The sequence below is a fragment of the Ochotona princeps genome, chromosome 13, assembly GCF_030435755.1.
Source record: "Ochotona princeps isolate mOchPri1 chromosome 13, mOchPri1.hap1, whole genome shotgun sequence".
Lineage (NCBI taxonomy): Eukaryota > Metazoa > Chordata > Mammalia > Lagomorpha > Ochotonidae > Ochotona > Ochotona princeps.
In genome coordinates this window covers 48,813,913-48,827,639 of record NC_080844.1, presented here as the reverse complement: position 1 = coordinate 48,827,639, position 13,727 = coordinate 48,813,913, and the positions used below count along the sequence as shown (strand labels likewise).

The 13,727-nt window shown below is 59.5% G+C and overlaps 1 protein-coding gene across 1 annotated transcript in view; it reads left to right on the top strand.

Annotated features, from left to right (window-relative positions):
* COL17A1 (collagen type XVII alpha 1 chain) overlaps nt 1–13,727 on the top strand; it is a 67,536-nt gene that overhangs the window by 51,333 nt on the left and 2,476 nt on the right. Inside the window, exons 25-51 of the mRNA XM_058671155.1 lie at nt 452–514; nt 1,132–1,167; nt 1,481–1,534; nt 1,720–1,755; nt 2,175–2,210; nt 2,762–2,824; nt 3,414–3,449; nt 3,695–3,766; nt 4,388–4,414; nt 5,122–5,157; nt 6,375–6,410; nt 6,563–6,643; nt 7,437–7,472; nt 7,835–7,909; nt 8,616–8,669; nt 8,785–8,826; nt 8,956–9,009; nt 9,377–9,436; nt 9,739–9,765; nt 10,061–10,135; nt 10,438–10,470; nt 10,852–10,974; nt 11,362–11,499; nt 11,968–12,036; nt 12,318–12,458; nt 13,221–13,310; nt 13,410–13,520. Coding sequence (XP_058527138.1) covers nt 452–514; nt 1,132–1,167; nt 1,481–1,534; nt 1,720–1,755; nt 2,175–2,210; nt 2,762–2,824; nt 3,414–3,449; nt 3,695–3,766; nt 4,388–4,414; nt 5,122–5,157; nt 6,375–6,410; nt 6,563–6,643; nt 7,437–7,472; nt 7,835–7,909; nt 8,616–8,669; nt 8,785–8,826; nt 8,956–9,009; nt 9,377–9,436; nt 9,739–9,765; nt 10,061–10,135; nt 10,438–10,470; nt 10,852–10,974; nt 11,362–11,499; nt 11,968–12,036; nt 12,318–12,458; nt 13,221–13,310; nt 13,410–13,520 — 1,704 coding nt within the window. The remainder of the gene's footprint in view (nt 1–451; nt 515–1,131; nt 1,168–1,480; nt 1,535–1,719; nt 1,756–2,174; nt 2,211–2,761; nt 2,825–3,413; nt 3,450–3,694; nt 3,767–4,387; nt 4,415–5,121; nt 5,158–6,374; nt 6,411–6,562; nt 6,644–7,436; nt 7,473–7,834; nt 7,910–8,615; nt 8,670–8,784; nt 8,827–8,955; nt 9,010–9,376; nt 9,437–9,738; nt 9,766–10,060; nt 10,136–10,437; nt 10,471–10,851; nt 10,975–11,361; nt 11,500–11,967; nt 12,037–12,317; nt 12,459–13,220; nt 13,311–13,409; nt 13,521–13,727) is intronic.

Sequence of the window (13,727 nt, the reverse complement as noted above, 5' to 3'; positions counted from 1 at the left end):
AGAGGTAGGGCTGGGCTTGGTGGGAGGCAGCCATGGGGTGCAGGCCTTGGAGCCCCTCAGGGCTGGAAGGGAGCAGGGAGTGAGACCCAGGCAGCCCTCGAGGCAAAGATGCTTTAGAATTGGATCTGTAGCCGTGGGCTGCTTCATCAGGGACTAAGGGCACTCCAGACAGCCTCCAGAGGTCTCCTGGCCTTTACTGCCAGCTGGAAGCCTCATGCTGGTTTTCCCCTGTGCTCCCCTAGGGAACCAGTTCTGGTGAGTGCCCACGAGGGCAGACTCCATGGAGTTTGTGAAGGATGGGGTGGGTGTGGGAGGATTAGAAACCCTACTGTGCAGGACAGTGGACCCAGACCACCAGCAAGGGGACGTGTCTCCTCCAAATTGCACCCTGGCCAAGGGGCAGCCAAGCTGTGCAGCCTCCACATGCCCACTTCTCTGTTTCTCCTCCCAGGGGCTGCTGGTGAACCAGGTCCTCATGGCCCCCCAGGAGTCCCAGGTTCTGTGGGTCCAAAAGGTAAGCAGGTACCCCAAACAGGAGCCCCACTTACGTGGAGGGGCAGGTCCAAAACCAGCACAGAAGAGCAGGCCTCAGGTCCCTAAGAGCTGCAGCCCTCTGCTCTGGGCCCAGGCTGGGTAGAGGGTCCAGAGCCCCACCAAGGAGCTCCTCCTGCCCCAGGCCCAGACTGGGATTGCAGTCCAGATTCCAGAGCAGGACTGGAGTAGCCTTTCTTCTCTCTTCAACAGCCCTGGGCCATAGCCTCCCCTGGTGGATGGATTATGTGTGAACTAGGGGCTGCAGAGTTTACTCCACAGGGCCCAGGGGTGCATGTGTGGAAAGCCACATGGCTGGATGACACAGAGAGTGGGCCCTTCTTGCCATATGGTGCCCATGGCCACCCATCCTCCTCAGGCCTGGCCCAGTGATTTTATCTGACCCCACCCTGTTGTAGCCTCCTCCCTAAGAAGGCTATGATGGCAAGGTCACTCCTTGGATCCCCTGATATGGCAGGGCCGACCCTGGGCACCCCCACCAAGAGATGAGCTGCCCTCCCTGCCCACCCCCAACACTCTGGGGTCCCTGGCCTGCACCTGGCCCTCAGCTCAGTATGGTCTCCTCCTCCTCCTCCTCAGGTTCCAGCGGCTCTCCTGGGCCTCAGGGGCCCCCAGGTCAGTGGGGCAGATATGTGTGTGTATGCAAGTATAGTGCCTGGTGAGGGTGTGTATACAGGTGTGGTGCCCATGTATGTGTGTGGTACCTGTGGTGCCCATGTATACACCTGGTGGTGTCTGGTGAATGTGCATGTGTGTATGTATACAGGTATGCTACCCCTGTACATGCCTGGTGGTGCCTGGTGAGTGTGTATATGTGTACAGGTGTAGTGCCCATGTATATGCCTGGTGGTACCTGTGGTGCCCATGCATGCATGACTGTCCTTTCCAAAGCTGAGGCACTCACCTGTGTGGCTTTTCTACTGAGCAGGTGCCATCGGCATCCAGGGGCTCCGAGGTGAAGTGGGACTTCCTGGTGTCAAAGGTGAGCTGGGAGAAGGAGCTGGAAGGAGGGGCTGTCATCCTCAGGAAAGGGGGTGGCAGAGGGTCGGCTGGACGTGCCCCCAAGGCTGTGCTGCTAACCAGCAGGAGGAAGGGGGTCAGGTGGCTGAAAAGCACAGCCTCGTCCTCCACGGGGTTCTTGACACCAGATGTCCATTTCTGTTCCAGGTGACAGAGGTTCTGTGGGACCACCTGGACCCAAAGGTACGTGGCTGCCACTGCTGCTCCATCGTCTTGGGGCTCTGCTAATGCCTGGGCACCCAGATGTGGCCCCTGCTCTGGAGTCTGAGAACGCACGTGGCCCTCGCTATGCTGCTGGGCCCTGGTGCTGAGACACAGCCCAGAGTCCTCTGCAGCCCAGCCTCTCAGAAGGGGGAACTGAGGCACAAGGGTCACATGGTCAGATTGGGGTGGTCCTTGGGCAAAGAGGGCTCAGCATGTGTTGGGATCTGAGCTCAGGCATGGGCTGAGAACTAGCCTGCGGCCCGGACCTCCAGTGCTGGGATACTACTGCCCTGCCTCCACCTGACACCCCACCCCAGCTGAAGGCCAGCCCCCAGCTGACACCCCGCCTCAGCTGATGGCCAGCCCCCAGCTGATGCCCAGTGTCCTGTCGGTTGCAGGTGACCAGGGTGAGAAGGGATCACGAGGCCTCACAGGTCAGTCTCATGTTGGAATCTACCTCAGTCCATCTGGTCACGGGAGGTAGAGAAAATGCTGAAGTGGGGACCGGGGTCTCTGCCTACAGACGCACCTGTGATGCAGAGGAAACAGGCTACAAGATCAAATACAGCCCTGGGGGATGGGGTGGAAAGCAAGCATCCTGAGTCCAAACAGTGGATATAACTGGGGGACTCAAAGGGGAGTTTAGGGTCCTGGTTCTTTGTGTGAGTCCAGTTGGGAAATGAAACTTTCCCCAAAGCCACAGGAAGTTGACTCCACTTATAAGCTGTCGGTTATGGCATGATTCCAAAGGATATTGGTTCTAGTTGGTTCTGGGATGACAGAGGTGGCTTTCAGTTTCCAAGGAAACCAGACACATGTTCTTGGCCCTTCAAATGGCTGCCACATAGCTCTAACCTGGAACCCTGGCAGACTTCGTCTCCCTGGCCTCCTCTGGCTGGGGAGGGGAAGACTGGGAAGGACTGGGGGAGGTGGGCGCGTGCTGTCAACAAGCTCCTGACCTGCTGGTCCTCTGACTTCCCTGTAGGCGAGCCTGGCATGAGAGGTCTGCCTGGTGCCGTGGGTGAGCCCGGGGCCAAAGGAGCCATGGGTAAGTGCCCCCAGGGAGCAGACGTATGGGCCTGGCCCATGGTGGGTGAATAGGACTCCGTACCCACTTCGAGGGCAGGTGCAGCCAGCATGAGGCATGGGGAGAGGTCGAGTATCTAAGGGCACCGTGGAGGGAGGGCATGTTCCAACCAGGAAAGAGAAGGTGACACTTCAGATGATCTAAGCTGTTAGGGACTTCAGAAAACTCCATCCGTGCGGAGACTTCACCACGAGTGAGGGAGGATAGAATGGGAAAGAACAAGGCACAGTCCCATGAGGCCCCCACCAGGCATCGGGTTAGGATCCTGCCGGGAGCACAGGGCACAAGCACTTGGAGGTCCTGGTCCCTCAGGCCCTCAAGTGGATGAACTGAGCTTCTGGGCTATAGCCATGTGTCCTAGTTGGGAACCAACAGTCAGACGTGAAGAGCAGGGTGTGCTGATGGGACAAAGCAAGCTTCTCCCAGAGCTTGAGGGGTACAGAAAGGGCTGCAGGGATCCCACCCAGCAGTCCACAGGCCTTGAGTGGGAGAAGGACAGAGCCACAGGCCCAGCCCAGGATGGATGGTAACATGTCTTCTCCCTCACCAGGCCCCGCTGGTCCTGATGGAAACCAAGGCCCACGAGGTTGGTACTTAATCCTCCTTCTTCAGGTTTACCACCTGCCTTTGCCTTCCCATCCCTGTCCCACTCCTGTCCCCGACCCTTGTGATACCTGAAGCAGCATCAGGTGCATAGAAATGTGCACAGCCCAGCTACTGTTCCAACCCCTTCCCTACCTGCCAACAAGCCAGGCTGGAAACCCCAGACAGTGTCAGCAGATTAGCTGTCCTGGCACAAAGGCCTATGCACACTGGTCATGCTTTCCCTAGGTGAACAAGGCCTGATGGGGATGCCAGGATCCCGTGGCCCACCAGGACCTTCTGGAGACCCAGGAAAGCCAGGTACTGAACTAAGAGGGACCCAGGCCCTGCTGGTGGGGTGTGTGTGTTCCTGTGCACCTGTTCATGTGCATGTATGTGCATGTGGGGCTGTGTACACCTGCATGTGCCATACTTGTCTTCCTACAGTGCTCAGCACGGGGCAGCCCCAGCTCACGTTACACTGTGTGCACACTGGCGGCCTCTCTGGCTCACTCGGCTGTTGTTCAGGATTCCTAGCTGAAGACAAGGAGTTCTAGAAAGGGGAAGGGACTCTGTTCCTCTGATCTCTTTCCCTCCTGTCCTAATCTCCTGGGGTTGCACCTGAAGTCTCCTCAACAGACTCTCCTCTGCCCTGGTCCCAGGAGTTAGTCCTGGCAGGAGTCTCCACTTGGGCCAAAGGAGAGCAGAAAAGAATGTGGGAGCCCAAAGAGGCTCAAACCCACTGCCCGCTGGAGTGCCAGGTTGCTTCCTTGCAAAGCCAAGAGTGGGAGGACCCTGAAGCACAGCTGCCTTGGCTTGGGGCCTGTCCTCCTGACCCATTAGCCCCTCCTGCCACATCCTGTGCTCCTGCAGCTGAGGGCGTGGCTGCTCAGGGACACTCTTAACTCTACAACTCGCCCCTCTTGTGTTTTCTTTTTTCAGGTGTGACAGGACCCCAGGGCCCTCAGGGTGAGTTATCATGTCATTCCCAGCTGCCCAGTCTCCTACCTCCCTATGCCACAGCCATTTTGACCACTGCCTTTCCTCCCCTTTTCCCGCTCCCCCTGCAAGCATGGGTGCAGCTTCTTCCACTGGGAGTTTTGACAAGCATCTGAGGAAGAAAGAAAAAAAGTACAGAACAGTCTAGAATGCTCTGGTAGAAATGGGGAACATACTCTCCACTGTGGGCAAGGAGCTGCCCATCCTGGAATTGGCCCAGGGTGTACAGTTGCCACCATACCTGGCCTTTCATTCCCTAAAGGAAATTGGACAGAGACTCAAACCAAACAGCAGACCCTCCCCAGCAGGTGAACATAGGTTGGCTCTTCCAGGTGTTTCCAGGTCAGGAGGTGTGGAACTCAAGGCAAGAAGGAGATGCAACCCTGGCTGGGCAGGGAGCCCAGCTGGGGTGAACAGCTGCTCTGCTGGCTACAGGAGGCTCCTAACCCCTGGGGCTGTGTTTGTGGGTCTCTGCCTGCCTCCAGCCCCGATCTGCCAGAGAGGGACAGGACCTGGGCAAGCGCCACACCCCCAGGCTTCAGGGGCCAAATTCCAGACTGTAAGGGTGTCAGTGAGCAAGTATGGCTTGTGCGGAGTGGCAGGGCGCTGGCTGCTCAGAGAGTGGCTGCCATCACTGGGCTTGCACTGTCCTGACAGTTTGTTTCTAACCACATCAGGGCTCCCAGGGACACCCGGCCGGCCAGGCACTAAAGGTATGTGATTATCCAATGGAGATACTCTCACTTCACAGGTTTACAGGAGCTATTATGGGAGGGAGGGATTGGCAGGGGGAAGGCCAGAGCCTGGATCAACAGTGGCATCTAGCGGCCTAGTGGATTACTTGAAGGTGGGAGCCCAAACACCCCTGTGGACCGGCCCAGTCCCAGCAGCCCTTGCACCTCACTGTCACATGGGGGTTTCACTGGGACAGTGGGTAATAGCCAGGCACACGGAGACTCCCGGTCCAGTTCCACCCTGCAGAACCCAACTCCAAGCAAGTCCAGGGGTCCACGTGCTCACAGAGGTCTTCCTCCTCAGTGCTCTGTCCTAAGTGGTCGCTCCTCTGTGGAAACCCCCTAGCAATAGTGCTCTCCAGAGATGATCTCCAGTGATGGAAGGGTAGGGGAGGTGTTGGGGCCTGGGAAGTGGGTACCTCTGCAGAGCCCATCCTAGGGACAGGGTCTTGCATAAGGGCTGTGCACATTCAGGGCTGCCCAGGGAGCCAGAAACTTACTCTCACTGTCCCAGAGGGCTGAGCCCCTCCCTGGACAAGGGGACCTCGAAGGGGACATTTTACCTTGCTTGGATTGTGTTCCAAAAGCACACATATGGGCCGTCTCCTGGCTCAGCCCTGACCCCAACCGGGTTTGTTAAGAGGGACAAGATCACCCCGTTCTGATGCCGGTGAGTTCAGGGCCCTGGAAGAGGCCTCTATCTGGGGGCTTTGCCTGCTGTGGCTGTGGCCTGTCCATCCTGTCAGGTGCGTTTCTGGAGGGTGCTGCGTTTTGGAAGGTGTCAACACCCCCCATCCCAGACAGACCTGCGTGCTCCCCACTCTTGAGATTTTGAGCCAAGAGCTGCTGCCGTTCATGCAGCTCGGCACATCCCGGACCGGCTGCCAGCAGAGCCCTTTCCCTCTGCCCAGTCCCTCTCCCACTGGACTGGCAGCTGGAGCTCTGGCCTTGGACCTTGGAGTGATTGTTCCCCCAACCCCCTGCCCCGCCATCAGACACTTTTCAGAAATTAGGCTGGGACATGGGTGTGTGAACCATGAGCGAGGAAGCCTCCTCCAGGCCTCCTGGACAGACTTTGCCACGTCCCACTGTGACATCCGTCTCTGCAGTTCAGAGAGCCAGGTCAGGAGGTCCAGCAGGGCTGAGTCCCTCACTGACCCTAGGATCTCAACCACATGCCTCCTTGTCCTCCCCAGGTGAACCTGGTGCTCCAGGCAGGATCGTGACTTCAGGTAGGCAGCTAGCATGCAGCACCTGCCTGGGCTCTGCCTCATGTCCTTCCAGAGGCACCAGGGAGCTGTGGGGGAGGTGGTGGGTTGCCCCACAAGCAGTGAAGGAGGGGCAAGGCCTGCGTGGCCTGAGTGCTCCCTGTGTCTCGTTTCAGAGGGGTCATCGACCATCACTGTCCCAGGCCCCCCAGGACCTCCTGGTGCCATGGGACCCCCAGGACCTCCAGGTTCTCCAGGTCAGACCAGCAGTCTTGCAGACCTTGAATCCAGCTTGGTGCATCCAAACCCTGGAGCCCAGGGAAGACCCTAAGGAGAGCCTGGTAGAGCTGGCTCTGGTGTCAGGCTGTGAGGCTGGAGGGTTGCCCTCCCTCGCAGCACACAAGAGCAGGGCAGTTCTTGGCATGTGCCAGGGGCAGTAAGCAGCTGGGCAGGTACTGGACCAATTGTGCCCTCCTGGGCCTATGAGCAGCCAGCTTAGTCCCACAAGTGGCGATCTGAGGAAGTCCTCAAGTTAGCAGAAGTGCCAGGAACCATCTAGGAGGGTCCTGCCTGGGATGGGTGGGAGACAGGAGCACTTCTGGAGAAAGTTGATAGCTGAGAGGATCAGGAACAAGCAGCAGGACAAGCTGCTCAGTGTTGTCTGTGGTTGCATTTCCATTTCCATAAAACCCAGGTGGCTGGGAGGAAATGAAATTTTTACAAGGTCAAGAATTAGGAGTGAGCATTTTCTGTTTTGCCAAAATGCCTCTTTTAAAGTTTATTTAAAATGTCTGTATAAAAATGAGGAGCACAACTTGGCCAGCACAGACAAGCCCTGGTGATGTGGGGGGCAGAGAGGTAACCCCCAAGTCCTGGAGGCAGCAGCACTTAGGGAAGCCCTGCTGGTTCACTCTCCATGTGGCAGGCTGGCCCATGGGGCCACTGTGCCTCCCTTATGAGGAATTCTGTGTGCTCTGGGCACCGCCCTCTCTCCACCTCTTGCTGTGAGGTATAACAGCCTCCTTCCCCCCCCCAACCCCCCGATTCCAGGCCCTACTGGTCCTGCTGGCATCCCTGGACAGCAAGGTATGCCTCACCCTCGGAGAACAAAGGGTTGGAGGGAGGGTTCCCCCTTAGGGGGTCCCCTGGGGAGCCCACCCTCACCTATCCAGCCCAGATAGAGCTGGAATGATGTCACAGGCCAAAGGCCTCTGGCCTCTGTAGGGCCCTTGCAGTCAAGCCATTGTGCTGCAGTTTGCCCAAATACTGAGAGACAGCTCTGCATTGGCCAAGGTGGCCCAGTCCTCCAGGGTGCAGGTGGCTGACTTGCCAGCTGTCTACAACCCAGTCCTGTCCGTGTCCTTGTCTAACCCGTAGCTGGTCCTGGGCTAGCTGGTGGGAGAGGGTGGGGGCAGGCGGTGCCTCTCCTGACACTGTGCCCCCCCCAGGCCCGCGAGGGGAGCCCGGCCTGGCCGGGGAGTCCTTCACGAGCAGCAGCTCCATCTCCGAATTCCTCTCCACGCGTGAGTGCCACCCCTCCTGGAGGGAACCCCAGGGGACGGCTGGAGGCGGGCGGGGGGGGGGGGGGCTGGGGAGGAAACCAGGGACAGCTGCGTGGCAGGCCACCAGGCCCCGGGGGAACACACTGAACACTGAGGACAGCTGTGCTGTAGGCTCTGGTGAGACCAGGCCATGGCACAGCGTGTCACCGGCAGCAGCTGCACCTCCCCATACAGAACTGTGGCCAGGACCCTGGGTTCTCGGCCATAGGCCCAGGCTGGGGGTAGCTGAGGCCAGCCTCCAGCCTGCACCCCTGGAACTAGCCTTCAAGACAACAGCCCAACCTAGCCATGGACCTGTTAGGGGCCCAGTGCTCTGTGGCCTCTTGTGGCATCATCACGACCCTGCTCTGACTTGGGTCTCCTTGGCCCCAGTGTGCAGAACTGAGGCCACGAGAGTAGAGGCCATGCCCAAGGTTACCAACCAGACACGGCCCTCAGGATTTGAACGTGGGCTGCCTGTCTGTTCTCACCCCTCACTGTGCACACCTGCATCAGTGGTCAGGGAATTGGTCTTTGCCTGTCCTGCCTGTGAGCAGGTGGGCTCTGGGCAAGTCCTGAGCCCTGACTAGGGCCTTGTCCTGGGGTAATGAATGTGGGCAGGGAGTCTGGCTCGGCGGGGAACAGCCTCACAATAGCTGTGCTCATCTCTGCCACCTTCTCTCTACAGAAGGCCTGGATTTACGAGGGCCCCCAGGCCCGCCTGGACCACGTGGGCCGCCAGGTGAGCCTCTCAGGCATCCTAGGGTCAGGGGCCTTAAGGGAGGGAGCTAGCTGCTGCTGGGGCGTCGGTAGTGGTGACAGCTCCTGAGCATCCTGCTTCCCTTCTCCTTCTGCAGGACCTTCCATCCCAGGCCCCCCAGGACCCCGAGGCCCACCAGGTGAGAGCCCACCTCCATGCCGGGAGGGGGAGGACGGATCTGTGGCTGATGAGGGCCCTGGAGCCCAGGCCCCAGGAATGGTTCCCAGCCCACCTCTGAGCACTAATTCAGCTTGGGCATCTCTCCTAGGGGAAGGCATGCCAGGCCCCCCAGGCCCCCCAGGATCTTTGCTGGCCGACTCAGGTAATGTCATGGGAGTTGAGTCACAATGTGTTCCACCTGGCCCTGGCCAGTGCTCCTCCTGCCCTCCTCACCACGCCCCACCACCCTGGTACCCTGCCAGCCTGGTCCCATGTACAGCCTCTGGCCTGATGTTGGCAGACTTGGTTCCTGCCCTTGAAGGGCCTGACTGTGGAAGTAGGCCTGGCATGTTCCTAGTGGAGAGCCCCTGTGTGCAGGCCTCCACCTTCCAACTCATCCTCCTCCATCCATGTTCATGTCTAACCCTACGAACAGTCTTGTGTCCACTGTGCCAGGTACCATGCTGGGTGATGCAGGTGCTGGGAGCACATCAATGTATCCACCTGCAAATGCCTTCTCTCCTCTGCAGAAACCTTCTACTCTGGCCCTCCTGGCCCACCTGGCCCTCCAGGGCCCAAGGGAGACCAAGGTGAGGACAGTGTCTCAGGGAAAAGCCTCTCACGGAGACTCGTGCTCGCCTGCCTGGGTGCCACAACAGTACTGAATGAGCAGGATCCCATAGCAGCAGCAGCTCAGGGTGGAAGTCGGGAGGATGAGCAGAAACTTGGAAGACCCCTGCCCCCCATTGGCCAGCCAGGAGGAGAGGCCCAGGGAGCCCCATGTTCTGTCTGTCCAGTGCCAGAGCCACAGTCCCCTCCTTCCAGGGACCCCTGGAAGCCACATAACCCCCATGTCAGGATGCCCCTTACAGCTCTCTGTCTCCTTCCCTAGGTCCTCCTGGCCCCAGAGGACATCCAGGTAAGGCAGAGCTGGCACCAGACGAGCCTGGGTGGGCTCGGTGGTAGTGGTGGAATGGTGGAAAGAGCTGACCTTACAGGGTCTGGGAGTTATGGGAAGTCCTAACATGCAGGAGCAGATCAGGACACACCTCAGTGAACGGGTGTGGGTGGCAGCTCTGGGTACTATCCGGAGGGCAGAGTGGGAGAGTGAGCCTTGCTTGCAGCTTCAGAGAGGCACTGAGCCCCCGCCCCATTGCTGCACCAGCCAGGGCTCCCATCCCGCTGATTGTACCGACTGTATGCTTGGCTTCCAGCGTCTAGTTCTCTTGGAGTCGATCTGCAGGGACGGCCAGGCCCACCAGGCCCACAGGGACCCAAAGGTGACAAAGGTGAGCATCCAGGAAGATGGGGACAGTAGGCATAGCCAGGCACCAGAGCTCAACACCAAGAACAAGCAGTGAGAACTTGTGAAAGTCCAGGGAGAAAGACAAGGCTGAAGAAGGAAAAGGCAAGTGGGAGGCCGGGGATGAGGACGCAGCACCGTGGTGTGTGAGCTATGGGCGCTAGTGGCATGCGGAAATGAGACCAGAAACAGTGATTGAGTCACAGTCAGGAGTGTGGTTGGGCTCACCCAGGGAATTCTTACCCTGGAGGAGGTGATGCAAACAGGTCTTCCTGCCTTGGATTCCAGGTGATCCTGGTGTTCCTGGTGTTCCCTCGCGAGGTAAGAGCCAAAGGTGATCCCAGTTCCTCTCCCCTCCTCAAGCAAGGGGGAGCACTCCCATGAGGATGTCATGTGCTCAGTCCTCATCTGCTCAGGTGCCTTCCCCACGCGCTGGGACTCCTAGCGGGGGTGGGGGCAGGACCAGGCCTGGCAGGCAGGCAGGGCAGGGCAGTGGCTCTTTGAAGCCAGGCGGGCCCCGTTACCGCCCCTTTTGGCCAGCACTGCTGCAGCCACTGCCATATCTCTTCTTGGGGACCTTCTTGGCTGCCATCCCGCCCTTCACTCGAAAGGTCCCTCCCCCTGTGGGCAGCAGCGGACCTGGGTCCCTCTTCAGTATAGCCACAATGGGGGAAAGCCACCAGGGACCTCCTCTCGCCATAGGGGGATCATCGAGCACCATGTACATGCAGGGCCCACCTGGCCCACCTGGGCCCCCCGGGCCTCCCGGCTCCCTCAGCAACTCCGGCCGTGAGATTCAGCAGTTCCTGTCCGAGTACCTGCAGAGTGAGTGCTTGTGGCCCACACCTCAGGGCAGCAGGAGAGAGTGAGTGCACACCTCTGTGTGCCTGAGTGTGCATTCCTCACCTGGAGCCAGACCTCCCTGACCCCACCTTCTCACACCAACCCCCAACGGACAGACACACACACACACACACACACACACCCCTTGCTGGTCAAGCAAGTAGCTGGCTGGAGTCCCACTGGTTCACAGCCTTCCCGCCCCACCTGATCTGACACAGGCTGCTGCCTCAGTTTCTCCACCTGTAACAGGACATGTAGGCTGCCTGTGTGAGGGATGGGGCAGACATCTCATCAAGCTGTCCGGGCACTCCATGGGGATGACTGGCCCTCTCAGGGCCACCCTGACTTGGCTCCATACCGTGTTGACAGGTGACAGCATTAGGACTTACCTTTCTGGAGTCCAGGGTCCCCCTGGCCCGCCTGGCCCCCCAGGGCCTATCACCACCATCACGGGTGAGACCTTCGACTACTCGGCACTGGCGAGCCTCGTCGTGAGCTACCTGAAGAGTAAGAGCCCGTGTGCAGGCCCTGTGTTCGGACACCCTTCTCCTGTGTGTCCGCTGTTTCTCTTACTGCAGTGGTACTTGCCCTTCTCCTGGGTATGCCTTTAGAGTTGGGCCTTGGAGGCCCACCTCTGTAGGACCACATGGTGAGCCAGGCCTCGGGAGCCTCCCTGCCTGGGACTGGCAAAATCTGAGCCACAGGCTTCCAACCTGCTCAGGACAGGGTGCTGCAGGCTGGCGGGGTCTGGGAGGAGTCGGCTGAGGCATGTTCTGGAAAACAGCCTGCACTGCTCACCAAAACATCAGACACTTTTAACCTTTCCATGCCTTCAGAATAACCTCACCATGCCCGGTTCCTCCATTTCCCCACAAAGAGAAGCCATATGCACACCAGGTCTTTCAGATCCAGGCCTGGCGAGGGTATGGCCCAGGGACTGGACAGGCAGCTAACCTAGGGCCTTCCTGCCCACAGCTTCTGGGTACAGCCTCAGCTCATCCTCGGGCGCCATCTCTTCTGAGGACATCCTGGTGGCACTGCAGCGTGAGTCACTTGCAGTGGACTGGGCAGTGGGTGAAGGGGATGGGATTCTGACCTTGCTGGTCAGGCATGCCTTGTCCATCTGAACCTGGTAGGCAAGGAATCACTCTCTCATTGCTGAGTCTTGAGGGATACAGTGGGATGGTGAGTCCCTCCCTCCGATGCCAGGAAGCAGACGGGCACCCTTACAGGCCTGGGACCTTGCTGCCCTCCCCCTGACCAGATGGGCAGGGGCACCTGCCTGTGGCCAGAGTGGGCCCATGTTGGTATGCTCTCCTTTCCAGGGGACGATGTGCGTCAGTACCTGCGCCAGTTCCTGACGGGCCCTCGGGGTCCCCCGGGGCCTCCAGGAGCCAGTGGTGATGGGTCCCTGCAGTCATTGGACTACGCAGAGCTGAGCAACCGCATTCTCAGCTACCTGTCCAGTGAGTGTCTGCCCTCAGTGGGCACAGTGGGTGGGAAGGGCGCCCTCCTGCCAGGAGGCCCCCACTGCCTTCAGAGTCACTCCAGCCAGTGACCCCAGAGCAGGTAAAGGGAAACCGGCCCCAGAGGCTGGGCACGTTGTGCATGGACCTGGCTCCCTTCTTCCCCCCCTTGACACACACACACACCCCGACAGGTGGTGTCTGTGCTGCCCTAGACTTGTGCTCCTCCCGGATCCCAAGGGCCCTTGCCTCAGTGGCAGTACAGCCCAGGACAGCAAATGGCATCCCTCCTGCAGCCCCCTCCTCCTCCCAGCCTTCTTCCCTTGTCCTGGCCCCACTGGTGCCCATCCAGTGAGTGTCTGCCCTCAGTGGGCACAGTGGGTGGGAAGGGCGCCCTCCTGCCAGGAGGCCCCCACTGCCTTCAGAGTCACTCCAGCCAGTGACCCCAGAGCAGGTAAAGGGAAACCGGCCCCAGAGGCTGGGCACGTTGTGCATGGACCTGGCTCCCTTCTTCCCCCCCTTGACACACACACACACCCCGACAGGTGGTGTCTGTGCTGCCCTAGACTTGTGCTCCTCCCGGATCCCAAGGGCCCTTGCCTCAGTGGCAGTACAGCCCAGGACAGCAAATGGCATCCCTCCTGCAGCCCCCTCCTCCTCCCAGCCTTCTTCCCTTGTCCTGGCCCCACTGGTGCCCAGGTCACTTTACCTGCCTTTCCCTGCTGCATCTGAACCCATCACAACTTGGGATTTGTCCCCCAGGCTCTGGGATCAGCATTGGCCTTCCTGGGCCCCCCGGACCCCCAGGCCTGCCAGGAACATCCTATGAGGAGCTCCTCTCCCTGCTCCGAGGTGAGGTTGTGCACAGAAGCCTGTCCACATGGCACAGGGTGGAAGCAGCGGCCTCGGGCTGGGCTGTGACTGACTTCTTGCCCTTCCTTGGTCTCTCAGGGTCTGAATTCAGAGGCATCGTCGGCCCCCCAGGCCCTCCAGGACCCCCAGGGATCCCAGGCAATGCATGGTCCAGCATCAGTGTGGAGGACCTCTCCTCTTACTTGCACAGTGAGGCTCTGGGGAGTGGGCACAAGAGCAGGGGACATGGCCTAGGTTTGAGGTGCCTATAGATTTTGGCAAGGGCAGCCATGAAGAGCTAAGCCAATATGTAGGCCACCAAGCATGACCAGCATGTCCTAGAGAGGGACCCATTGATGGGGTGTCCTTGGCCTTCACAGGGAGGGAGGCTGCACTCCCCAATGTGGTCCCAGAGAA